We start from the raw sequence: 25839 nt of genomic DNA, 5'->3' as shown, positions 1-25839 counted from the left end.
TCGCTCTCTGTATAAGAACCGTATCAAGTTGCTGTTCATGCAAACCAAACTCCCGAAATCCCTGAATTTCCAACTCCAGCCCGTTGACATTAAAAGCATTCAACTCCAACCAAATTAAGTGCAAATTGTAACCTAATTTCCAGAATGCAAATGAATCTGCATTTCCACCCACTAGTGTTACTACTACTACTACTACTGAATAATAGGAGTTGGTTCATTGGGAGAAACAGTAGGTGGACATATTAACAGATACAGGGACCAATTGCACACCTCCTCCGCAAGATAACCAACTCCTGTTACTGTGCCCTGTTGTTGTTCTGGGATGCTTCTCGCGCAGCAGGAAATCAGATCACAGTAGCAGAAATAATTGACGGACTTCTCTATGAAAACAAAATTACTTTGCATGTTTGCATTGTAAACAGATGCACCAATTGCTTTTCGATTGTATTTCTGAGGAAATAGCTGCTGAAGGAATGTTCCCGTTGTGTTAAACCTCACACTCTCTGTTAGCACGGTAAGCACAGCTGTCGCATAATCAACAAGGACTGAGAGCTTGAAGTGGCAATCTCAAAGCTTTTCTTTTAAATAAATGTATGTTAGGTTACACAACACACAATGAGGCTTGAACCTATTGCCCACGGATGAAAGTAACGCAATATATATATATAATTGCAGTATTAAGAAACGGTCGACTGCGGCGACATAAGAGGAAAAAAACTCTGTATTACATATAAAAAAAATCAAACTATGCAAACAACTCTGAAAATGTGAAGCTCATGTATCAACATAAAGCCTCCTAAGGCCTGAGCAAAATCCCATTGTTTTCACTGGGCCTCAACTCTGAAGGATTGTCACTTTAAGGATTATAACTTTAATAGCAGAGCAATCTAAGTGGAACAGAAAATGACAGCAGTGTTTCTCACCCGTGACACCTCTGCCAGATGAGTGTTCATGTCCTGATCACTGACAGGAACCATCTGCCTGATGCCCTTGTAGTAACTATATACACACACACACACACACACACACACACACACACACACACACACACACACACACACACACACACACACACACACACACACACACACACACACACACACACACACACACACACACACACACACACACGGAGAGGAGACAAGAGGCTTTAATCATTCCATTCTATAATTGTTATTGACAAATCTCTTAAAAGAAGCCTTTTAAAGTGGCGAGAAAACAACAGATCGAAAGAATATTGTGCTGATAGGACTTACTCATCCACCATCTTCTTATAAGTGGAGATCTCCTTTGCATAGAGTAGTTTGTTACTTGGAGAGTCCTAGAGACAAAAAGTGGACACAAGGATGAAAAACAATGGCACTTGAGATTGAGTTCCTACTTCTCATGTAATCCACTTTATAGTCTGATCTCACTGGTTCCCTCTTGCTCTTTCACCTCAACACCCTCCCCCCTTTTCTCTTCCTCCTCCATCCCGTTTCCACTCACCCGGCTGAGTTTGTGCTCGCTCTTGGTACAGGCGTCCATGAAGGTCTGGGCGATGACGGAGAGCGAGGCGTCCACCACTTCAGACACGTGGACGTCGAAGGTGAAGTGGGGATTCTTGAGGATGTTCACCCAGAACCGCAGAGGAAGGCTGCGCGGGGACGAAAAGGGCAACAAGCAGGCCATCATTGCGGTTATCATTTCTATTGCTCCAGAATGGGGGAAAATCGAATCAGCCGCATTACATCTGTGAATTAATTTGCGTCAGAGAGGCATTTCATGTGTGAGAGCACTTGCCTGAGGTGCAATTGAGTGCAGTACAAGATAATAACAGGGATGGAGAAAAGCCTTTCTTGTGGCTGTCAGTTTATTCTGAACAATACCCTCGATTGTCAGTTCGTATTACTATTTCATATGATACTGACCTCTCTGTGAATCATTGCTGTTAAATGAAACTGAAATGAAGAAAAAAATAACCTCAGAGAAGTTCCTAATAACAAAAAGGCATCTACGTGGAGACAGTCAATGATGCGTTTCTTCTCTGATGAACGTGAATAGAAATGTTTAAGTAACACCAAAACTTTGACCTTTCAAGTTTGCGTGCAGCCTTACAACCTAAAGCAGCGACTTTGTAGTGCTCGAGTACGCTCGCTAATTTCCCTTCTGAACAGGAAAACACGCGCTCCACACGCTCCTTTTTTAAAAGAATGCCCAAGATACAGTAGTTTCCAAAAAAAACTCTCCTCCCTGATCAGTGCGAATGCCCCGCCATCTGAGACACGAAGCGCAAACCGTGTAAAATTCATACTGGTTTGGTAGTATCTCCGGGGAAAGCTGCAGCGAGAACACAATGGAAGCATAAAAATAGCAATGTTGCTATAATCACAGAATTCAATTAGCCTGGGACATAATTACCATGTTTGTTTGTTGTTCTGGCTCATACACACATTCATATTTAATACATGGCCCTCAGTTGATTTGATAAACAGAACGGGTGGATGCAGAACGTGGTGTGGAGTCTGGTAAGTAATTAAATCGCTCATCTCCTGTCCTTGGGTGCTCTCTTGCCAGCCTTACGTCAATCACTAGCATCTAAATGCAACACGTCGTCTTGTATGCTTGAGCCTCAGCCGACGTGACACTAATGTATGCACTTAAATGTCACATGGGAGCAGGGAGATTGCAAATGCAAACTAAGTGAGCTAAAATTGTACATTTGTATTCAGCTCTTTCTTGGACAAGTAGGTTCTATTTCTTGGAGAGTGACTGTATCTCAGGCATCGGGATGTGTGGTGTTGCTCAGACTTAGACAGTGTGTGCATGCTTCTGGAGATTTTAGTTAAGCACCGTACAGTACAAATTTTGTGTTTCCATTTCATGCTACTTTATACTTCTACTCCAATACATTTTAGAGGGAAATATTGTACATTTTACTCTACTACAAACATTTGACAGATATAGTTGCTAGTTAGGCCTAATTTTCAAAATAAGATTTTGCATTAAAAAAACATTTGATAAACTTACACATACGACGCTCTATCAAAGTGGTTTCCAAAAAAGCAAACGTCTATGAGTTGAGCAGTTCTACTAAATTATAATACTGATGTGTCGACATGACCTACATAGTAAATGAGACCATCAGCGAGGAGATTTCTATGTAGTTATTCCTAATGATAGCCATCGGTGCCACTGGGTCGGATTCCAGGCAAAATCAGGAGGTGAGAGCTCCGCGCCTGGCAGCGGCAGCTCCCCCTCTGGCCAGGAGCAGAGCTTCGCCTCGCTGCTCTGCTGGTCCCCGCGGGGAGCCAATATCAACAGCACGCTGCTGGAGGCCCAGGCCGTATTGCTGGGCCCACTGGAGGGAAGCGAGGAACGGGAGAACCAGAAACAAGAACCGAGCAGGTCCGCCTGTCAGACCCTGCCGCAGTAAAATGAGGTTTTCTAAAGGGAATCTGCTGCTCTGAAACACTACCGCTTTCATGCACAGGGACCGCCAAAAATCGACACAAAATGAAAGTTCCTAATAGTAGCTTATTGTTCATGATCTGAAGACTTCCTCCACCACTAATTACTGTACAGTACATACAAATTAAAGAGCATCTGTGTATGCAGACGTACAGTACTCTTACCTGTTAGTCTTCCAGATATGGATGGTCTCCTCATCCACATTGTTGTGTTTCAGCGCCTGCTCATCCAGGAAGTCAAAGAAATATTTGATAGCCGGTGGCACCACTGACCCAGAGCACAGCACGCTGCGAAAGAAGTCATCCACAAACTGCTGCAGTGTTCCCTGAAAGGAGCCACAAATAAAGTGAGACAGGGCAGAGACAGAGAGCAGAGCCAGAAATATCATAGCTGTGAGATATATCTATTTGCAGGCAGTGCCAGTGTAGATATTCAGGCTTTTCTGCGAGTATTTTAGCATTTTCTGCCAGAAGCCATCAATTTAAGTTGGCTGACTGAAAACTGTTCCTGGAAAAGCACAAATTGTTGTTTTCCAGGAATTAGAGAACTACTTAAATGTCTGATTGAACAAATGAGCCCGTCTTTGTACCTTGACAGAAAGGAGTCGCGTTAAATAGATCTCTGTAATGGCTTTGGTCATCGACTTGTCCTTTATGCTCCCTCGTTTAGATTTGATCTCGTCCAGTTCGTCTGCCGGCCTCACCATGTGAAACACCTTGTCATCTTCCAACAGAGCATTCCCTGTGAGCGGGGGAAAAACAAAAAGACTTTCTTCTAATGATTCTGATTATTTAATAATTCACACACACACTCTCACAGAAAATATTCAGATGATAAAGAGGAAGGGTGCTTGTCAACTGAATTTGGATGCAGAGAGAATATCCAAGAAGAAATGCTAAACAATAAACTATTCTGAAATGCACATAAAAAAAGGCAGAAGATGAAAGTGCATATTATTTCAGCATAATCTCAAAGTGCGCTGTACATAAAACATGCATTAACATGTTAAATGAGAGCGAGGATGTTGACAAAAACCCCGGGGATAAGAATCAAAGACAAGCATTGTATTCTCAAGCTCGCACCTGATGTATGCTTGTCTCAACAAGTGTGTGCCTATGTGTACACTTTGAGTGTATTTAGAGATACGTACGCTCTTCATGGTTTTCCTGGTTCTGGTCATAGTTCTGCTGAACGGAGAACACTTTGGACAAGACTAATGTAGCGTTATCTCGCACCTGGAATGCACAGAACAGTCTTTTGTCCGACAGAAAACTCACACTGTACAATACACACTTACTTCCCACACGTTAATAGGTGCTGTGACTGAGGACAGCAGTCTCTTTTAGTGGCCCAGAACTAATTCACAATCAATGAGATTGAGTGGACAGCAACGCTGGGCCTTTATTGGGGTATTTAAGGGCCATTTTCTTCAGCGTCAACCCATTATTGAACCCACAAATACTGTGATTAGCACTAATCTGACACAACCAATGAATCTGTGGCAGCGAGGTTGTCCTTTAAGAACAACTGCCAGACCTCAGCAGGTAGGATGAAAAAGAAGGAGTACCATTGAGAGAGGAGAGAAAAGGGGGACAAGTAGGGGATATTTGCGAGTGACCTTTTATTTCACTTGGATCAATACAGTGCCAAGAAGATTTAGTGGCCTTCTGTCGCCACTGAGAGCTGACGAGAACAAACCAAGTCCAGGCACTTTCAACGAGCTGGTGGTGATAAATAAGAAATTGTTGGCATGTTGCTGAACTGACGATGGCAAACACTGAAGGAAAAGACCTCTGTTGTGTTTTCTTATATATTTGATTAAGGGACACACATTGATCTGCTGCTTAGCTTGGCACAAAGACTGGAAACGGGATGACAGCTAGTCTGTTTTTCTTGCAGTAACATAATATGCCTACCAGCAACTCTAAAGCTCATTAATTAAGAGCCAGGCTAGCTGTTTCCCCCTGTTTCCAGTCTTTGTGCTGAGCTAACTAACACGCTGCAGCTTCATATTTCATACACATGTGAACAGGGCATCAATCTTCTCATCTAACTCTCTGTTTTAGTGAACGCTGGCATGTTGTTATCACCAAGCAAGTCAGAAAATGAACATGTTTTTACACATTGATTTGACTGGTGGATAACAGTATGGACATGTAAATAGGGTGTAAAGAGGGTAATTAGCTTAAAAGAGCATTCATCAAATAATCACACGATGTCTGTTGATGCGTAAATGTGCAGAAGACAGATTTCATACACAACACTGTGACACAAGATGTACAGCTTTGAGTGAAATAGGGTGAAAATAGGCAACATCATTCACATCCACACGCCCACATATAGCTATTTACTTCCCCTCTGCCTCCTCACATCCCTTCTATTTTAAATATGTTTCATCAAGACACTAAAATGTTGTCAGTACTCACGTTGTAGTGTGCCAGAGTGTTGATGCGTCTCCACCTGCCCTCTTTCTGTGAAGTCAAGTCCAGATCTGACAAAATCTGTCCTGTTGAGCCCGGGCGCCACTCTGTGATGAAGGCCGGAAGAGAAAGTCAATCAATCACCGCTGCTACTGGTGGAGGTGAGCTGCCTTGTTTGGCAAATTGTCTCCATACTTCAAACTTTTGTTCTTTCTTTCAATACGGTTTGCATTTATTTCACCATGGGTCATTGTTACCCCGAGGCTATTCTCTAATAATATGAAATAAATCTCTCTCTAATCTAATTCCAAACTTTGATTTGCACCGCAACATTTTCAATCTAGAAAAAAATCCACCACAACTGCAGACCTGAGCTCAACACCATCTGTGACATATGATTCATTTACATGTACCACCACATATAAGGGGGCTGTCTTTCCGATTCACCACGAAAGAAGACGGATCTCTGCTTATCTAAAATGTATAAAGGAATGAGATCTACAGTCTGTGTGGGAATAAAAAATGCCTTTGATGTTGGAAAATGTCTATAGAGCTTTTGCCTTTCAAGTCAGTCCCCAAGGTTCCCGACTACAGTCGTGAACAAAAACTTTGTTTAGGGATGAAGGCTATCTTTATGTTGCTGACACTGAATAACTTCTCATCCTTTGGTGATGCCTATTTTCGTCCACAAACAGAGACAGAAAAACCATTCTATCAAATGAAGTTAGAATGAAATGAATAATCAATTATCTATTTAGACAAATGCATTCTGATTTAATTAAAAAGGCATTTCAGTCAGGACTGAAATAGCGTCTCCATTTGGATGTCCTCTTCCCTCCCTGCAACGCTTACATTATTCATCGTCATTAGACATTTACCGCTCCAGCTCATCCTCTTCTTATGCGCCCTCATTTACTCACCCAGTGTGACGCTGTCGACCTTGGGCCGCTGGGAGTACGGCAGGTTCCTGTACACCTGCTCAATGATCTTCTCTTTCACCTGCGAGATGGTGTCACAGCTCAGCACCTTGACGGGCGTCGCATCCGGACCCTCGCCCTGCACCAGCACTTGCAGGGTCTGGCAAACACACACACACACAGACACATTAAGCCTCTAAGATAATAATATGGCAGATATATCCGTACATGCACCTACCCGGCCACCCTCCCACACAAACACACACACAGAGACCCTCTGTCAGGATGCTGTCGTCATGGTAAGCGCGCTGTGTGGTGACACCTGAGAAGGACTCCTGTCACCATGGCCAGCTAATGACCAAGGCTCAGCGGGTGCAAACGCTGACCCACCTCGCCTCCCACACAGAAATAACTAACTGACCACTCGACAGACTTGAACATCGGGGCGGGCAACACACTCGCAATAGAAACCTCGTCAGCCCGTCTGTCCGTCTTTGAGGTGAAAGAGACGAGCACGATGGGAATAAAAGCCAAAAGGAAACACGGTGTCTGCCTGTAAAATCTAGCCCATCGAGTTTTTTTCCTCCTTCTATAATTCAATCGCAGAAGGCGATCCATCACGGCAGGAGACGTGTAATTCAGGCTAATTTGGTAATTGTCCTCGACAACGCCATTACCCATGGGTCTTTTTATTTGTGCTGACTTCAACAGAAAACAGCTGTGTGTTCACATTAGCTTCCATTACCGAAACACGATACCAAAGCGAGACACGCAGGCTTTTCCTGACTTCCGTAAACTGCCCAAATAGACAGAGCGGGTGCAGGTTGGGAGGTCGAGGAGAAGTTGTGGAGGTAGCTGGTTCTCTACACTTGTACCAACAAGTAGTACTTTCACCTAAGCCATGCATTTCCCCGCTATATTGGAATGTGTTGCCTGTGTCGTTTTCGAGCAGAGAACATTGACACTGAAAATGGATGTCACACAAAAGCGGGCAGGCGCCCTGGGGATTTTTGGTGGTTACCATGGCAACTGCACTGTGTGCGCGCGTGTGTGCGCATGGTTGTGTTGCTCAGAAGGCACAAAACACCATGCAATCTCAAAGCACTGTGTGCAGTTTTTCCGACACTGAGTTTACCAGTTTGTGTGTGTGAGTGTGGGGTCTTTTCGTGTGTGTGTGTGTGTGTGTGTGTGTGTGTGTGTGTGTCCGTCCATCTCACCAAGACGGAGTACTCTACATCGTCGCCCAACAGGCCCGTGTCATTGAGGGTGTACTTGGCTTTCTTCACTCTGGCATCCACGGGCCCTTTCTCGATCTGGTGCTTGATGGCTCGGAACAGTTTGTATAAGGGCTCTCCTGCAGAGTCCTAACACACAGACAGACAGACACACACACACACACACACACACACACAAAGCCCTTTAGACGTCTCAGATGTTGTCAAGGAGCTAATTGTTGTGATTAGCAGTTTAGAAGACAGATAAATGCACATTGTCAATACAGAGCACTAACGAAAGAAAAGGAGAAATCCATGCACTTAGCCCACAGTTTAATGCTGTAGCATGTCATTATATACATTTCCTGTATCAGCAATTAAGTATTTATGCTAACAGATTACATATGATACATTTTTAGTGACCATAAACTCTTATTACCCTCAAAAACTGGTAAAGGCAGATAGACATCCAGTTACATAGCATCCTTTCCACCACCGTCTCTGACCTGGAGAAACACATTAGATGGACAGCTTTTAATATCATTGTGAGAATACAACTAAATCATTCTGGTGTATTGATGCTGTATGTTAATAAGTTGTGCAAACATAATTTTATTAGAGAAATTATGAAAAACAATATGAAATATCTAATTTTCAAAATCAAATCATGACACTTAAATTCTGAATCCATGAGCTAACCCTGATAAATAGTCACTACTTGTAATGTATGTAATGTGAGCTCATATAAGGGTTTTAGCATTTGTCTATACATATTTTGTAATATGTTTTTGGTGTTTATTGTGTTTTCTGTTCAAGTATGTTTACTGTGTTTCACCCAGAAAAAGTTGAAATACTTTCTTAAGAATGTGCATCTACAAAATGTCAACAAGGGAAATTCCTGCACAGCATGTCAGGATATTTTGATAAAAAAAAAAAAATCAAGTCAATGGTCACTTGACAGATCGCCAATGCTAATGTCACATACCCACCGTCGGCGCCTATCGTTAGCTACTAGCATGCCTAATTAGATGTCTTGTATATAAGGGGGCTTGTGTTGGCACAATGGCCTAATCAGCATAATGAGCCTCTCCATTGGGGGATAATTAAGATTGTGTACTTGCACAACAGCTAGTCACAGCGTGCCTAGCCACAGCAGACAGTTCAATTCACATAACCCCCTCCCAGCAGTGATGAGCGACTCTACGTTCAGACAAGTGGGTCCTGCTGAGGGAGGAGGAGGCCGCCGTCAGTGGATGATTTGACCGTGACATGATCATCACAGCGGCGGAGAGGGTGAAGAACAAAGAACGCTAGAATTTAAGATTATTTTCTGAGGGCTATTTACTTCAGTCACATTAGTCAGCTATTGACAGCTATTGACAGACTCTAATTCTACAAAGGCATTATGATATGTTGCCAAGGGAGAAAACACAGCAATTAATATTGCGCAGTATCAGTGAAAAACATTTGCTGTTTTGGCAACTTCCTAAAAATACCAATTCATTTGTGATAATAGTGTCATGCGAATCACAAACATATTTTTGAAGACTGTATGACCCATGCATTGCTATTTTTTGTAACATAACAATTGATCTCTCAATTATTCAAATATAATTCAGGTCAGATTAGATGTTGGGTGCAGGTGATGTACACTTCAGTTGATGAGTTTGTTCTGATCAGGATTGCGAGCTGGAGCTTATTCATGCAATAAAACAGGCTCAGCATTTTTTAAGAGATACAGCATCCATTGAAAAATCCTCCTGGTACAAGATTAAGCCTCTTACAGAAAGCCAATATAATTGGATTTATGTATTCAAGGCAATCAAAAATGGTATAGACCAAAAGCAATTTTCAGCCTATTCACCCAATTGGTCAAGATCTATAGGTTAAGAAGATGAAGAGGATGATGAAGGGGAATAGCAAAAGGAGAATCACACAGCACGTTGTGCTTGGAGCGGGAAAAAAAACACAGAAGGAGAAACAGAAGGAGGACTGGAACAGATGAAGCAGCAGTCTGGCTCTTGGCAGTGGACTACAGTCGTCAGTGCAAAATTCAACATGGCAACAGAGTGAAACAGTCCACTGCCTCTTGAAGTGAATCCCAGTCCTCATATAATGGTTATTATACTGCTGCCAGGGTTGAGATATGTAGTGATTCTGATTGCAGAGCTTAGATATAAGGACATTAATGATATCAGGGCAAAATGTGCCAAACAAGACAGTCAACAGCCGTGCTAGCTGCTCTCTGAGGATGTACTTGCAGCAGGGACAGTTAACCTCAGCATGCTAACATGCTCACGATCACCAAGCTAACGTGCTGATAAGGTAAACATAAAGTACAGTTGAGGTCGATATTTGGTCGTTAACCAAAATATAATGATGCTTGATGGGAAGTTAAAGGATCTCCAAAGTTATTACAATTGATCCTGAGGGTGACATGAATTCCATGAAATATTGTACTGGCAATCTACGCTAGCGCTGACAAGATATTGTACATAGAACTAAGAATACCAACCTCATGGTGGCGCTAGAGAAAAAAGTCAGGGATTACTAACGTCATTAGGATTTGAACTATGGGAGCCATGCATTTAGTGTCAATCCATCCTGTAGATGTAGGCATGAGTGAAGACTTTGACCTGCTGATGGTTCTTAATGAAAAAGTCTGATGTTCACCATGGTCAGTGAGATTCATCCTGTGGGGACCATGAATGTCTGTATAAAATTTCCTGCCGATCCATTCAATAGTTTTTGAGATGCATCAATCTGGATCCGGACATTTTAGCAGCACAAAACGTCTTAGATATTAAACTTGGCACTGACATTGTATCTGACTGCTCTAGTATGTACTGAGCAGCAGCACTGAGGGACTCCTCACTCACCTGCGCAACATGAGTTTAGGGTTCTTGCTGTGGACGTATTCCTCCATCAGCTCCAGCAGCAGTGTTCTCATAATGTCGGTGTAGTATTCCAGTTTCCCGTGCAGAGCCACCGTCAGCAGGGATGCGAAGTACACCTTGGCCCTGGCGTTGAAGTCTTGACTGCGCTCCAGGGTACGGATAAACTACAAACACATATCAAATTCCAGTCAATGTTAAACATTTCACTCAGAAGCACAAAAGCTGATGACGTTAGAGTAACAACCACGGGATCACCAAAGTCATTAAGATACATCATCTGAGAACCATGAGTGTCTAAACCAGCTCGCCCCTTGACCAGACTTTTTCCCTGGGTCCTCTATACTATAGCATCTGCCCACAGCTCCCAATACTTAAAGTTGATTTACATTTACATATTTCACATATTCACATGATTGTGCAGTATAATTACAGTAATGAGGAAGGTCTTTGAGTTCAGGAGGTTGGAGAACTGGTTGAGCCCCTGAGTCACTGTGGCCCGTCGAGCCTCTGGGATGTCGAGCTTTCCTGTGATCATCACATCATTGGCACCGTCCTTAGAGGGCAGGAAGAAGACGCGTTCGGTGTAGGTTTTGTAGTCCAGGAAGGGGATTCGTCCCTCGCTCAGTTCGTTGGTGTGGTCCTCCATCTCGATCATCAAGTCTGCGAGATAAAAACAAGAAAATAGTACCTCATTCCTTTTTAACAAGCAGCTTTTCTCATTTGTGCGCTGCTCGTCTGTCTCAATCATGATGCTGCGAGAGGCAGCGAAAGGGAGAGCTTTGCCAGGAAAATAATTTCAGCTGTGAAAGATTGTTTTCCATTACTGTTACTGCAAAACTGCTCCTCATAATGACGACAACATGATGTTAAGCAGGAGAATTTATTTAATTCACTGCCGTACAATACATCCAAGAAATGTAATCAGAGCTATGAAGCACTTCATTGCTTTATAGCTTCTTCGAAGCGTGGATCCTTTGAGGGATATCAGCGATATTGGTGAGGTTTTGCACAGCTGCAATGTTGGTACCTGTGAATTCTTTCTTGCAGCGGTCCCGCACGCTCTCCTCCAGATTCTCAAGCTGATGTTTCACCTTCTCGTACTCCCTCTCTGCCTGCTGACTCTTTCTCCTGAACACATTAAACAAACACAACACGTGTGTCATAAAAAACAAAAAAAAGAAAGGATTTAAACTTGAATGAATGAAAGGTTGAGAGATCTCATTGTTTGACTCTGGTTTGAGTTGGCACAGTTGGCTGATAACTTAGCCACAGTGTTTCCTTCGAGTCTCCCAAAAATATATTATTAGCGCTGGTATTACTTTGTCACTGATGTAGGCGTTTTATAAATATTCAGCTGAAAATTGTGTTATTTTGGAGAACCTCTAGGATGCACAGACTGATTTGGTCAAATTAAAAGCAGTATAATAAGATGACAATACAGTTTGAGAAAAATACCATATTTGCATTAATGTGTGTCATTGTAGGCGGTTAGGTTTAAGTGTATGGGTTTGTGGTCAAACAGGGTGTTACTGTACACCTCTCTAACGTCGAATTCACCCCGAACTTAAGTAACGTCCCGTTCATTAAATGTGCAAGCCCAGTTTTTGGCACAAAAGTGTAGGTATCTAATTAAAAACTGTGTAAAATCATAACATTTAAAAAAAGGCCTAAACTGAGTACTATGTGACATTTACCAGTAGGGTCAAGAGGTTCAGATATCTAAAAGCTATGTAAAATAGTAAGAGAGTATATGCTAACTCAAAATAGCTTAACTCACCTGTAGCAGTAGACAGAGATAGCGATGATGAGCAGCATGGGGACAATGACAGCAGGGATGATGACATAGAGTGGCAAATCATTCTTCTTCTCATATTCTACCGAGCCGACCACCCACTCCCCTTTCCCAAACTTGATCTGTGGATGAACACACAGAGAGAGAGAGAGAGAGAGAGAGAGAGAGAGAGAGAGAGAGAGAGAGAGAGAGAGAGAGAGAGAGAGAGAGAGAGAGAGAGAGAGAGAGAGAGAGAGAGAGAGAGAGAGAGAGAGAGAGAGAGAGAGAGAGAGAGAGAGAGAGAGAGAGGGGGGAGGGAATCTTATTATCTGCACAAGCTCTTAACATTTTAGCCCGAGATATATTCAGGTAGGTGTCGATGGTAAAGATTCGACAGCGCTGGAGAGGAAGCTGGAACAGAGGAGGATCTACATAATTGCCCAAAGTTCTGCAAAATCAACTGCAGGACCTTTCCGCATTTCTAAAGTGCTAGAGCTATATGTGCAAGTTGGTGGGCCCACATTAACTGAAAAAATGTGTGTGCATTGGGTTTGACACTTCATAATCAATCTTTTTCCATGTAAGTATTCTGCACCTTTTGATAGTTCGTTGGTGTCCCTTTGTTATGCTGCACACAGCCACAGGAATAGCTCACTTAGAGGAATTACCCAGAGGAGAGGTTACAGTATTCATCACAATTGTGGCTTGGCTATAATTAAATGTAATTATAAAAGGGCCTGTAGCTACATGAAAACTGTTCAACAAGTGAAAAGAATGGGGTTTCCAGATGAACACGCCTCGAGAAGTGCAGTAACGATTCATGATGCATACATGCTCCAAGTTGCAGGTCTGAGCACGGTAAGTACATTTACTCAAGCAGTACATTTAAATTAAAGTGTTACATACTTGCATTTGAGTTTTTCCTTTTCATGCCACTGTATACATCTATTTTACTACATATGTCGTCAATGAAATAACATACATTGATATGACACTTAATAGGGCCATTTTTCTGCTTTATGTACATATCTACATTTTCCTGATTATAGTTACATATTTTTAATGGTAATGGAGTATTTTGACAGTGTGGTATTGATTATTTTGACTGAAGTAAAGGATCTAGGACATATTTCCTCCACCACTGCGTGTCTGCCTGACTTTTGTTGTTCTGACCGTTAAGTCCAGCAGCTCGGGCCGAGTGTCTCTGCGGTGCCGTCTGGAGCGAGCGCTGGGCGTGCTGTTAGGTGGGTCCAGAAACAACTTGTCATCCTGAAGTGTGTTGACCAGACAGGCAACGTCACCCACATACGCTTGAGCCTCTTTGGCCGTCATAGCTTTGGAGAATCCCCGACCCTGCAGGGGAAGATCGACTGTAATGCTTAAAGTGCCTTGACAGAACTACATGGAAGAGAAATTAATTACTGCATTTATACACCATCAAGTAGACCCATCATATGAGCATTAAAAATATTTTCATTAGTAATGGATGGAAAGTTTATTACAGCTCGTCACTGTTCCACTATGCGTGCCGAAAGCAATTAGAAAGATTAAGATTATATTCATTGTAAGCACATTTTTAAGTCATTTCTTCGTTAAGACACTGTAGGCACAGCTCCAGTCAATCCCACAGTTCTGGCATTGCAATATACACTTTTAGCACACTTTTGTATCGACAGACATGCTTTCAATTATTCTAATGCAGTCTGCAATATAAGAAAGGTGAAATTAGCTTTAAGTAAACCAGCGTCTGAGTAATTGAAAAGGCCTTTTGCAAATGCCTTTCTTGCCTAATTTACATACTTACAACGTCTGCACAAAGCAATCACCTTGGACTTCCACTTTGGAGTTTGTGATGGAGATTTTTCTATATTTTCTATATAGATTTTACAGATTTAATGACTCATGAAACATAAATTGATGGATCTGGAAATAAGATGGCGTATAAACCTTGAACCTTTCCCTGCTCACCGTGTCTGGGTTCTTTTGCCGGGTCGCTGTACATTATCCCTTACATAGCGACTGCGCTCTACTGGCAATCACAATGATTATTGCTATTGGCTAATCTGGAAGCAGGTGACGCGTAGACCCTTTTACAGCCGACGTCATGATTATGTCACCATGTAGTGGGATGAGAGTGAGAGATGAGAGAAATGTTGCGAATAGGCTAAACTATAACAGAGACGAAGAGATGGTCCGCTGTTGGACTTGTTTTCTGTAACCTAAAGCATAGTGGAATTAGCAGGCTAACTAGCCAATGGCTAAGCCACTTGGCTAGCTCGCTACGCCCTTCATGCTTTCATGAAAAGCTGTGATTGAAAAGTTTTTCAGAAATCTGTGTTTTTTCCTGGTAATCCTCCCAGGACCCATGGGATTTACTTTACCAATCTAGAGTTGGGGAAAAACAGTTTCGGAGAAAAAGATATTTGCATTAAGAATATTACAATATTTGGTATTTTTATCATTTAAAAGGGTTAGAAGAAATAAATGCAACTACTAATGTACATTTGCCTCAGTTCACTTGACTTCCCAAAGAATAACCCCACCGTGCTAAAATGTTAAATGTAATGCTATTTGCATAACTTTTCTATGCAATGGAGCCCATCCATAACATGAGCAGCTAAAGAGCGAAAATGTGGTGCAGCAACTGCAATTCAGCATATTTTCCATTTTCATCCTCAAGTCAGATAATAACGCCATTTATCTTAATTCCTTCACACAAAGAGGCATATTTCTCAGAAACACTGTGCTGTCATACTCCAACCGCAGCATTGAAAAGGGACCCGAGCAGCCTGCACTCACAGTCACGATGATGATGCTGTCCGTGATGACCTTCTTGATCAGCTCGTTGAAGCTGGGGTCAGGGTGGTAGTCGAAGGGCTTTAGTACCTTCTCCAAGTTGTCAAGCTGGATGTAGGTTTTAAAGGGCTGGTTCAGGGAGCTGTTTACTGTTGGAGACCGGAACTGGATGACCGTGTCGTTCTTCTCGTGGGCTTTCTGAATGTATCAGAAGGTCAGTAAAACATAACTGGACATTAACAACGATGCAAAGTTTTATGTTGACACGTAGCACACATTAAGTAAGAAAACAAATATAGCAGTATTCAACATAGAAAGTATGGCGAGAGAGAGAAAAGCAAACAGTGGGTGTTTTTCAACAAGGCAGGGAATTAATGCTTTTGTTGTGTGAGGGAAGTGTGTTTCAAGGGTGTAGGGGGAAAAAAGTCTGATTTAGTAAAATTGGTAAGGTAAAAGTATGCATCTCTTTTCAGTCATTCTACAAAAATCCCAATCTGCCATCATAGAATAGCAGCCTCTGATGAATCACAACTCACACTGAGTCACTCCTCTGGCTTTGTTCATTCACTGGACCGATGGTGATATTTCTGTCGCTCTCTGATTGTTTCGATGCAGGGCTGACAAAACTGTGTGTGACAGCCAAACCCTACAGTCTTCCACACAGTTACGTTTTTCAAAGGACAAGGCAAAAGGCAATATGTTGCTCTGTGGTAACGTTAATAGTGCAACATTTTGTGAAATGGCGAATAAGTATGAAGCTACAGCCAGCGAGTTAAGAATGGAAACAGATATAAAAGCTAGCCAGGCTCTATCCATAAACCAAAGCATTGAATAAATTACCATTTTGACTTGATGATAGAACTGAATGAAAAATCAAAGGATCATAAAAGTTATTACAAAAACCACAAATCTGAACCTCATGGTAGAGGAAAAGTCAGGGGTCAAAATAACTTCATACGAACTACTTTAGGCGGTGCTACGCATTTTAACTTAGTGATATATAAATCTACATCTCGCAATAATTTCTAAATCATTTTTGTAACTAGGCTAAGTTTGAAGTCACGAGCAGCTGGTGCAACCAGCTCTAGAGGTCTCTGTTTACAATTACAAACAAGAAATGCAGGGTCTTTACAGCCAAAAAAAACAAACTAATTTCTTTGAGCCGCTGACCTGACCTACAATGTAATCAAGATGTTCTCACCACAAGCCAGCAGCCAAAAATATTTGGGTCTAGTTCAGTGGATAGACTTAAACCAAGAGAGGCTTATGAAGTTGACCAGCCAAGGGCAGATGGAAAAGTAGAAATGTGCTGAGACAAAGAATTGTAGGACTGAGAGTTCTGAGAAAGTGTGAAGTGAGCAAAGAAATGATGACTTTTAGAGGAGGATAATCAACGTGGGGAGACGCTGATTAATAAAAGGAGTAGAAAACAGAAATGGAAGACACACCTCAAAGGCTATTGAATCGTCTCCTTGGACCTTCAGGACTGCAGTCTGGATTAGGTTAAAGCCGGAGCCGGTCACCACAATGTTCCTTCCTCCACTAAAAACACACACAGACACACAGATGTAGAAAACACAGTGAAACACATACATGAGATCTAAAAACAGATATCCCCAGCCAGCCACATAAAGACAAGCTCATGGAGAGAGTTGCGGGAAGACAGACACACTTCTTAAATTGCGCCTGGGGTCATTTTTCACCGAAGATAAAAACAAATTAGTTTAGCCTGCAAGCAGCATGTATCTGTTGTCTGTTGTTCCAGGCTGCGTGCCTAATCACACGCGCACTAGTGCTTTCAATTGCTCGGAAAAAAGCAAGGTAACCGTCTAATGCATCCATTTTCAGAGATCATCAAGCAGTTTGGTACAACATCAAAGACGAGCATTTTGTATCCCCTTCAGCGAATCAGAAGTAAGTATGGGAAACTTTCTGCACACATACACAAACAACAGGTATACGTCTAGGAGGACAAATCATGCATTAAAAAAAACTAAAAGGTTTTTGGCATTAATAACCTTTACCAAGGTTTCAGATGGAGCTTGCACGGCAGAGAGCAAGGCAGGTACCTTTCCAAGTGTTAAATTTTCCATAAAAGTACTTTTCTACACAACCTTGTCATCAATGTCAACAAATGCGCCTTTGCTCTTCTGTTTTGGCTTCTCAACTTGAAATACAAATGCAAAGTGGGAGGTATTTAAAGGAGAATTAATTTGCTTCCGTCCACCTGGATGTTATTGTGCTATTTTGAACAACTAATCATGATTAAATTGGATCTGTATCTGCAGACTCAGGAAAGAATTACATCAATAATGAGGATGGGCCTCCTACAGCTTTCCAAACAAAGCAGGGGAGCAAGTATTTCTTTCAATTTTCATAACAATCCACCCAATGGTCGCTGGGACACTCAAACCGCCAAATAACAACCTTAAGGTGGAACTCGAGGAAAATTCCAGGGATCATCACAGTTAATGGCATTCATGTCCTTAGCTCCATGGATATCTGTACCATATTTAATCCATCCAATAGTTGCTGAGATATTCCAGTCTGGACCAAATCGGTGGACCGACCAACATTGCCATCATTCGAGCCTAAAAACTTAAATCTAACAGAAATCATTTGAAACACTCGTGTTTGAGCGCATCGGAAAGTGAAAAAAGAAACCGGACCCTTAAAACCGCTGTAGATGTTGTAGCAGACTTCCCAAACCTCTACAAAGACGGTGAAGGTATAAAATGACGAGGACAAAACTTGAAAATATCACAATATCCCTTGAAATTTCATTCAACACTACATGTTTCTGGGTAAAATGAAATATCAATGTTACAAACACTTTGATTCGAGGTAAAACGCTTGCAGGCTGCTACTTTATACTGACCAGACAAAGCTTTCTTTGGGGTGATGGTCCAGCACGATGGGATTTTCCAAGAATTGGAAGGCACTTGGGATGGTTGTTGTGGTACTCTTTCCATACTTCACTGTGACAGTGAGAGCGTCAGAGGGCCCCTTATCTGGTCGGTATTCTCCTGTCCTGCAGGTGATCTCTGCTCCGAAGTGCAACCTGCAAAGACAAGGACACAACACTAACTAGCTGCAGGAGTCGGGGTCACTGTGCAGTGGAAGCCAACATGGCAGCGGTCTGACAGCTTGTTAAATCCCGGTTTTGCTGCTCCTCTAGCTCGTTATTGTCCCGTTACTTCTGCCTAAAATGTCACCATGGACTTGGTTTGACAGACCACCGTTGGTCACAACAGCGAAGGCAAATGGTAGAAGTAAAAATAAAAATAAAAATCATGCTTATGACACCAAAGTTAAGGTCAATTCCATTTTGGCTTCAGAAATGTAAAAAAAGAAAATCAATTTATGGGCTTCAAAGTGTGCATACTGTAGAATTTGCATAGAAAACAATGTCTGAATAACAAGTAGCACTTATCAATTTACGAGACTGAATTGAAAGAGATTTGAGCTTTGACATGAATGACAATTATTGAGGAAAAGAAGCCCTTACACAGTGCAGTCCACCCCTCCGACGGTAACCTGGACATCCTCCTTACTGCCAGTGTCCAGAGAACGTCCAGAAATGGTAATCAGGGTGCCCCCAACTTTCGGACCTCTAGAGGGTTTCACCTCCTCTGGAATTGGGTCCTGGTGAGGGAGGAGACGGGGTGCGAGGTCGCAAGACACAGCATGAATACATACTCATCTTTCCCCTGCAAGGATTTACATGCACACACAAGGTCCAACCCACAGGCTCGCTCACACACTCAACACCACACACACACACACACACACACAATGCTTTGGTATAAAGTTACACACATTTCCTCGCAACCTCCTTGAACTCCAGCTGTCTATTGGAAACATTCACACACACACACACACACACACACACACACACATCTGCCTCAATTTGCTGCGCAAACAGTTAGGAGGAGCAGTCCCCTGTGGGGGGAGCTTTAGCGGCGGCAGAGATATGAAAAGCCAGTTTAATACTTTAACAGGCCACAGCGTAGCTATTTGAGAGAAAAAGGGGGCCTACTGCACAGCGTCTGGTTAAAGAGGAATGCACGCACATTGTGGCTTTTTATACAGTGCATTACCATTGTACTGTGACAGCATCTCGACGGTGCATTTGTCAAAACATTAGGATGTACATTCTGCATGAATGACATGCCCTTGGTATGTTCTGATAAGGAACGCTCATCAGTTAGGAAATGGAAACATAATAGAGGCAATAAAATAACAAAATCAGCTGAAAGCTTTTGGAGGAGTTTATTTTCTGGGTCCACAGTTTTACGCCTCCATATTGAAAGTGCAGCTGAGGAGAGAGAGAGAGAGTGAGTGTGTCGTAGTAGTAAGTATTTACCCTGTAGGTGAAGTAGATGGAGGAGGTTCCTCTCTTTCCTCCCTTCACCTCCACCTCCACCTGGCCCCGGTTACTATTGACAGGGTCAACAGGGCCGATCTCACACACCACGCTGGACAGAACAACAAAAAACACTTTAGAGTAGGGCTGCAAGTAACAATCATTTGAATTATCAATTCATCTGCTGATTATTTTCTTGATTAATTGATAGTTTTTGATGAGGTCAAGATACAGAGAATCATTACATGTTTCTGTTGTTGTCCATTGACTAAGCGATTATTACTCGTTTTAACTCCATGTAAGACCTGTATGCCTGATTAATGTTCCTGTAATGTACTTCCACAAATAAAAACTCTTGTCTCTACTACTTACTCACGGCTGCTCTATTGAAAACAAACAGATGGCCTCATGCAATCTTCATCCAAATTTACCATCTAAATCAGCACCTGACTGTTGTCGACACTGGCGGACAAATGAGTACTGTCTTGTTTTCGTTAATTGGAGGAAGTGGTGAAAATAATTGAAAAAAAAATAAAACAATTTCATCTGACGACTAAGGGGATATGAAGGCATTATGTTTTTGAATGCCAGATTGGCTGCTTCTAGCATGTTAGAAATATAGTCCTTTGGGAACTATAGCACACTGCAGAGTCTAGGAAAAGTGTGATAAAGCAAACACGTCCACTAGGAATAGGTGTTGCTGATGAAACCGGTCAGCATAAACTGGCAAGCATCATTCGGGCTAACAGGTGGGCCACTAGTAGACAATTAACAGCTACGACAGTGATGTGTGAAGGAATGAAATATTGTCGTGGAAAAGCTGTCAAATCTTAAAGCAAGTGAGCGCCAACGTGCTGTAGACCATGGAGGACAACAAGATGAAGTCTACAGCGGGCATGTTAGCTCCAGTAGTGGATGATTTAAGGGTGAAAAACATTCCATCTGGTCTCATAAATCCTGGTTTATGCCTCATCATGCAGATGGCGGGGCAAGAATTAGTCATAAACATGGATCCATCCTGCCAGGTGTCAACAGTTCTGGCTCGAGGCTGCGGGGTGACGATGTGGATGCTTTATTTTTTCATGTACCATTTGAATGAAGTGAACGCTGCTGTGACTGAAGTGCATTTGCGAGACTTGAAGTTTATTCCAATGTTTTTTTGGGAGGAACACAGTGTCTGCAGTATGAAGAGGCCACCAACAAGCTGTGGCAAATGTGTGATGTAATGAAATCAGTGCTTTGGTGAATTCATAACTCAAAGAATGTAGGCTGCTCTCCTCATTTGTGGCCGCAGACAGTATTTAAAAAAACGGCCATTCAGCAGTATTCCCCAGAGGAGGAAGTACATTTACTCAAGTACTGTACTTAAGTACATTTTTTGAGGTACTTTCTGATACTTTATACCACTGCAATTCATTTCAGAGGAAAACATCGTACCTTTTATTACATTTAGCGGACAGTTGTAGTTACTTAAAAAAACATGTACAATTCATTGCTGAAGATTAAACTCTGGCTTATAAAACATTTTTTGGCTCGTGACTCTTCATGAAAGAGTAGTGTCTAGTTTACTGTCACCTTTCAGAGGTCTATCAGTTATTGGAAGTTCCACTAAAGAGACAAACCCTCCAAAAAATGAAATAATAATAATATTGGGTTTAGGCCCAAAGAGGTGAAAGTATCCAACTCTTCAAAACTAGTGCTTTTGTTGTTTGTACTTTTACTCAAAAAAAGGAACAGACTATTTCTTCCACCACTGCCATTCAGATCATTACACTGGCATAGTGAGCTAATTAAAACATGCACCCTGGTTACCTTCCGTTTTGCAAACCTGCCAAACACAGTTTGACCAACAGCGAACAATAGGGAGAAAGTGGGTGTGCTGCTACTGCTCATACATTTGCAGAAATACATGAAAGTGAGTATTACCTCGTGGAAACAGAGTACTTCTCCTTCTGATGGACACAGGGCACCCCAACCACACTGATGCTTTTAATGTCTTCCTTGTGGATGCCGAGGTTGGAGCCCCGGATGGTGATGGAGATCCCGCCCAGCAGGGGGCCGAAAAGAGGGATGATCTGGGCGGGGAGATACAGGGGTAGGGGCGCGTTTTTAAAAAGAAGGGATTTGAAATGGCTTTCAACAGATTAGTTACGCAATAAGAATGTACACAGATTTACACAGTCTCTTTAAGTCCGCTGAATGGTTTAAGTGTTTAATATTCAAGACCATGCTTGAGAATTACATCCATACGGTATGAGCCTAGTTTGCATATACGTGCATGTATTAGAGCCCAACTGATGCTGGATTGTGGATGCTGATACAAAAGAAACTTGAGGATAATGTTCACCATTTTAGCGTAGCATGCTAGCATGCTAACATTTGCTAAGTAGCACTCAACACAAAGAACAGCTAAGGCTGATAGGAGTTTTGCAGATATTTGCTCATAAACTAAAGTATTGGACAAAGTTATTACAATTCATCTTGAGGGGGACATGAATGTGTGTACAAAATGTTGTGGCAATCCATCCAATAGTAGACAGGACATGGCACGAAAGGAAGTCAGGGGATCAATAAAGCCGAAGGATTCATCCTCTGGGGACGATGAATGTCTTGAACGAATTTCAGGGCAATCCATCCAATAGTTGTTGAGATATTTCAGTCTGGACCAACGTAATGGAGCGACCAACATAACCGGTAATATACATAAAAATGCCAGGAAACATCTAGCACACGCGTGCACACACACACACACACACACACACACACACACACACACACACACACACACTTATGCATCGGTCAGGCTGTTGTTTGACCGAGGTCATAACCTCTGTCACAATGACATCAACGATTTTTGTCAATGACAATGTGACACCAACAATAAAGTAAGCAAAGAAAGAATTGATCCAATCATGACGTGCTGCAGATCTGCTCAACAAGCCCTCAAGGAGAAGCAACTCCGTCGAGAGAAAGTGGAGAGGCCAATTAGGTGGTCCAATCGATAATCCAATCAACAAAGTCGGTGCTTTTTCACTGCCAGTCACAAGCCTTTCATGCACGTGCTGTCTCCAGTCCAAAAGTCAACATGAAGAGATCACGACATCGTAACTACTCACATCGGTGATCTGGGGGTCGGGACACTCGGTGTTGTAAGGATCCTCGGGCCGTTGTTGGTCAGGATTGCACAGCTCGTTGTACACACACGCCCTCTGCTTGGCGCACCACACACACCTGTACTTTGGATCTGCATTCCTACAGAGACTACAGTCCTCCCTCCCCATGGAGCAATTATACAGGGTGACTATAGGAGAAGTAGGGAGGAGAAAAACTATTAGCACAGTTTGAATTCTACCAATTTTCTCATACTTAAAGGTCTCGCTTTTCATGAACAATTAGCAAGATTAGCAAGATTGCGTCTTCTTAAAACTTTTAAGTTACATGACAAGGTAACAGGTAAATGTGCAGTCATTTGCATTTGAATCCTTCATATTCTGTCAAAAAATGTTTGGTGATACAGTCATTACCAAATAAGTTTTAAATTATTTTTAATTAAAGATTAAAAGCAGTTTCTCAGATATAATGGCGGCCCCACACTGGGACCAGCGGCATTAAACATACTGTAAGCCCTCCATGATAAAATGTGAGCGAGTGTACCGTTCAGCGTGCTGTCCATCTTCTTGCCAGACTCTTTGTCCTTCACGTAGAAGAGAACATTGGTCTCCGGTGACTTGTCGTAAGAAAACTAAGAAATTGGAAGAAAATGAATTATTAATACAGAATCCAGTGATTAATGGCACTTGAGCTCTTCTCCCTCATGCCAAGGCAAGAAAAGAAAGGAATGAAAAAAAATTGCACCCCGTCTGGCAGATTTTCAGCTGAAGAAATCAATGTTGGGAAAGAACATCGCTGGGGGGCTCGGTACTGTTTGAGCCCCCAAATCACATAATTCACAATGTGGAGAGGCAGTTAAAATAACTCCAGTGAGGAGAGTCTGTCCATTAGAGGGAGCTAGAGAATATCTAAGTGACTGCTAAAGGGTGATTTGATTTATAACCCTGAAAAACAGTCAGTTCATAGATAGTTTGGATCTAAACTGCTAAAATGAAAAATCAAGTGAAGGACGAATTCGCCTCACATTCGCATCCCAGTAAAGGAACAAAATCAGCAGTTCATTGTGAATACAGAGATACAGTTGAGGGCTGAGCGTCAAGCAACGAGACAACAGTCGTATACTCACATTGAAGCCGCTGAAGGTGTAGAACGGCCCGTCCTCAAAATTTACCTCCTCTTCCGTGTTTCTCATCAGTGCAGTGCCGATCGTGAAAACACGACCCTGGAGAACAATACAACATTTTAAAAAACATGGCGGATTAATATATGTAGATCCTATTTGACAATTAATGTTCTCTAATGCTCCTCGGTTTTTCCACTGCTGAGCAAGAAATCTCAAAGACTGTTGAACTGTAGACTCTTCCAGCCCTTGGCTGACATGGCATGATTGGCTCCTTTCCTTTTCCTGTTCGCAACTGTATCAAAGTTTTCTATAAGACAACACTACACACAGAAGGTGTTAACAAGGAGTTACTAGTTATCAATTTGTTCGTGAAAACCGGCCCATCCTACTGTTGCTTTTAGTTTTTGCTGTACATATACACTTGTTTGATTATAATTAAATACTTTTATGAACTGGGTAGCTCAAATCAAGCAATCTGATTACTTACAATTCATGATACAATACCCACATAGCTGCTAGAACCGCTACAAAAAAATCTGATGCGGATCTTGACACGAGAAAGATGAAGTGTCTCTCTCAAAAGCCATTGGCAACCAAAACTCAAGGACTCAAGGAAAGTGGAACAACATCCACTCCAAGCAACACAGCCACACAAATAAAGGGCGAGCCGAGTACGAGCAGCTATCAAAGCCATCCTACCGACGCTGGACAGTTTCTCAGTGGCTGCAAAATAGATGGCAACATTCAAATAATGTAAATGAAGAGCCAAATAATAAAATCAATATAACGCTAGCCTGTGATGAAAAGATGAACATTCTAGCTGCTAGTGTGCGTTCCATATCAACCACCTCGGGGTGCCTCTTGTGCAGGCAACCAGCCCAGGAGGGCCTCTTTTTGTGAACATTATTATCTATTCATAAAAAAACATTTAAATTGGATTGTATGTATGACTTTCGTACAGCCATACTTGATGAGCGTTTTATAGAAGCAATAGCTCACTTCTGCCCGAGATATATTGTGATCACATCGCAGCTAAGGGGAGTTGTGTAGTTCGTCATGCGCTGGTTCACAATTGCGATCAATCCGGCTCACGGCGGGCCTAAGGCCATACTGAATAAATGTTTATAAGAGACAGTTAGTTCTCCAAACATTCTGTGTCTCTTTACCTGGTTGAGGTCCAAATTGATCCCCTCGAAGCTGATACGAGTCTTGTAGCCCACAGGGATCAGCACAGGATCTGGATTCTCAAACTGAGGACACTTCGCTCCCTGAGAAGGCATCAAAACAAATCAGATACTCCCACTTTTAATAATTTCCATTTTAAATATGCGAACCACTTAACGGACACCCTCGTCTGCGGTTACAGATAAGTGTATCACTGAAACATCTGCTCACTTATAAATTGATATCCTCCACCCTACAGTATTTGTCATGCAAGATGGTGCCAGCTGATACCGGGATTTGAGTTCTTTTTTTATTAATTTTCAGGGGAAATTTGGATCGCTCATGCGTCCCCTCACGTGTGGTGATTAGATGTGTCTTTTAAAACTTCTGCTACACTTTTTCCACACATACTATCAGAGATGAAGCTTCTTGACATGCCATTGATGTGTTAACACTTGAGAAGACTCACCTGACGGGGCTTGATGATGTTCTCACCCATCAGACTGTCGTCCAAGTCGCTGCAGGTGTGGGCGTATGTGTCCCACTGGCAGCCCCACGAACTGGCCACGCATGACATGCACCTGAGGACACACACACACACACACAAAAA

The 25839-nt window shown here is 42.3% G+C and overlaps 1 protein-coding gene across 2 annotated transcripts in view; it reads right to left on the bottom strand.

Moving 5' to 3' along the window:
* Window positions 1–25839, bottom strand: part of plxnb2b (plexin b2b) — a 92137-nt gene that overhangs the window by 1107 nt on the left and 65191 nt on the right. For both annotated transcript variants that reach the window (XM_079275261.1, XM_079275262.1), the window contains exons 9-34: window positions 25699–25810; window positions 25232–25333; window positions 24069–24164; window positions 23486–23573; window positions 22948–23132; window positions 21758–21906; window positions 19832–19943; window positions 18974–19110; window positions 18344–18526; window positions 16914–17007; window positions 15469–15663; window positions 13843–14022; window positions 12676–12812; window positions 11926–12026; window positions 11329–11558; window positions 10881–11062; window positions 8441–8507; window positions 8005–8151; window positions 6791–6947; window positions 5877–5977; window positions 4601–4685; window positions 4040–4191; window positions 3615–3775; window positions 1489–1636; window positions 1257–1321; window positions 924–999 (exon numbers count right to left, since the gene is read on the bottom strand). In XM_079275261.1, the coding sequence (XP_079131387.1) occupies window positions 924–999; window positions 1257–1321; window positions 1489–1636; window positions 3615–3775; window positions 4040–4191; window positions 4601–4685; window positions 5877–5977; window positions 6791–6947; window positions 8005–8151; window positions 8441–8507; window positions 10881–11062; window positions 11329–11558; window positions 11926–12026; window positions 12676–12812; window positions 13843–14022; window positions 15469–15663; window positions 16914–17007; window positions 18344–18526; window positions 18974–19110; window positions 19832–19943; window positions 21758–21906; window positions 22948–23132; window positions 23486–23573; window positions 24069–24164; window positions 25232–25333; window positions 25699–25810 (3442 nt within the window). The remainder of the gene's footprint in view (window positions 1–923; window positions 1000–1256; window positions 1322–1488; window positions 1637–3614; window positions 3776–4039; window positions 4192–4600; window positions 4686–5876; window positions 5978–6790; window positions 6948–8004; window positions 8152–8440; window positions 8508–10880; window positions 11063–11328; window positions 11559–11925; window positions 12027–12675; window positions 12813–13842; window positions 14023–15468; window positions 15664–16913; window positions 17008–18343; window positions 18527–18973; window positions 19111–19831; window positions 19944–21757; window positions 21907–22947; window positions 23133–23485; window positions 23574–24068; window positions 24165–25231; window positions 25334–25698; window positions 25811–25839) is intronic.

Source organism: Melanostigma gelatinosum (assembly GCF_949748355.1).
Source record: "Melanostigma gelatinosum genome assembly, chromosome: 1".
NCBI lineage: Eukaryota > Metazoa > Chordata > Actinopteri > Perciformes > Zoarcidae > Melanostigma > Melanostigma gelatinosum.
This window is presented reverse-complemented; position numbering and strand designations above follow the sequence as displayed.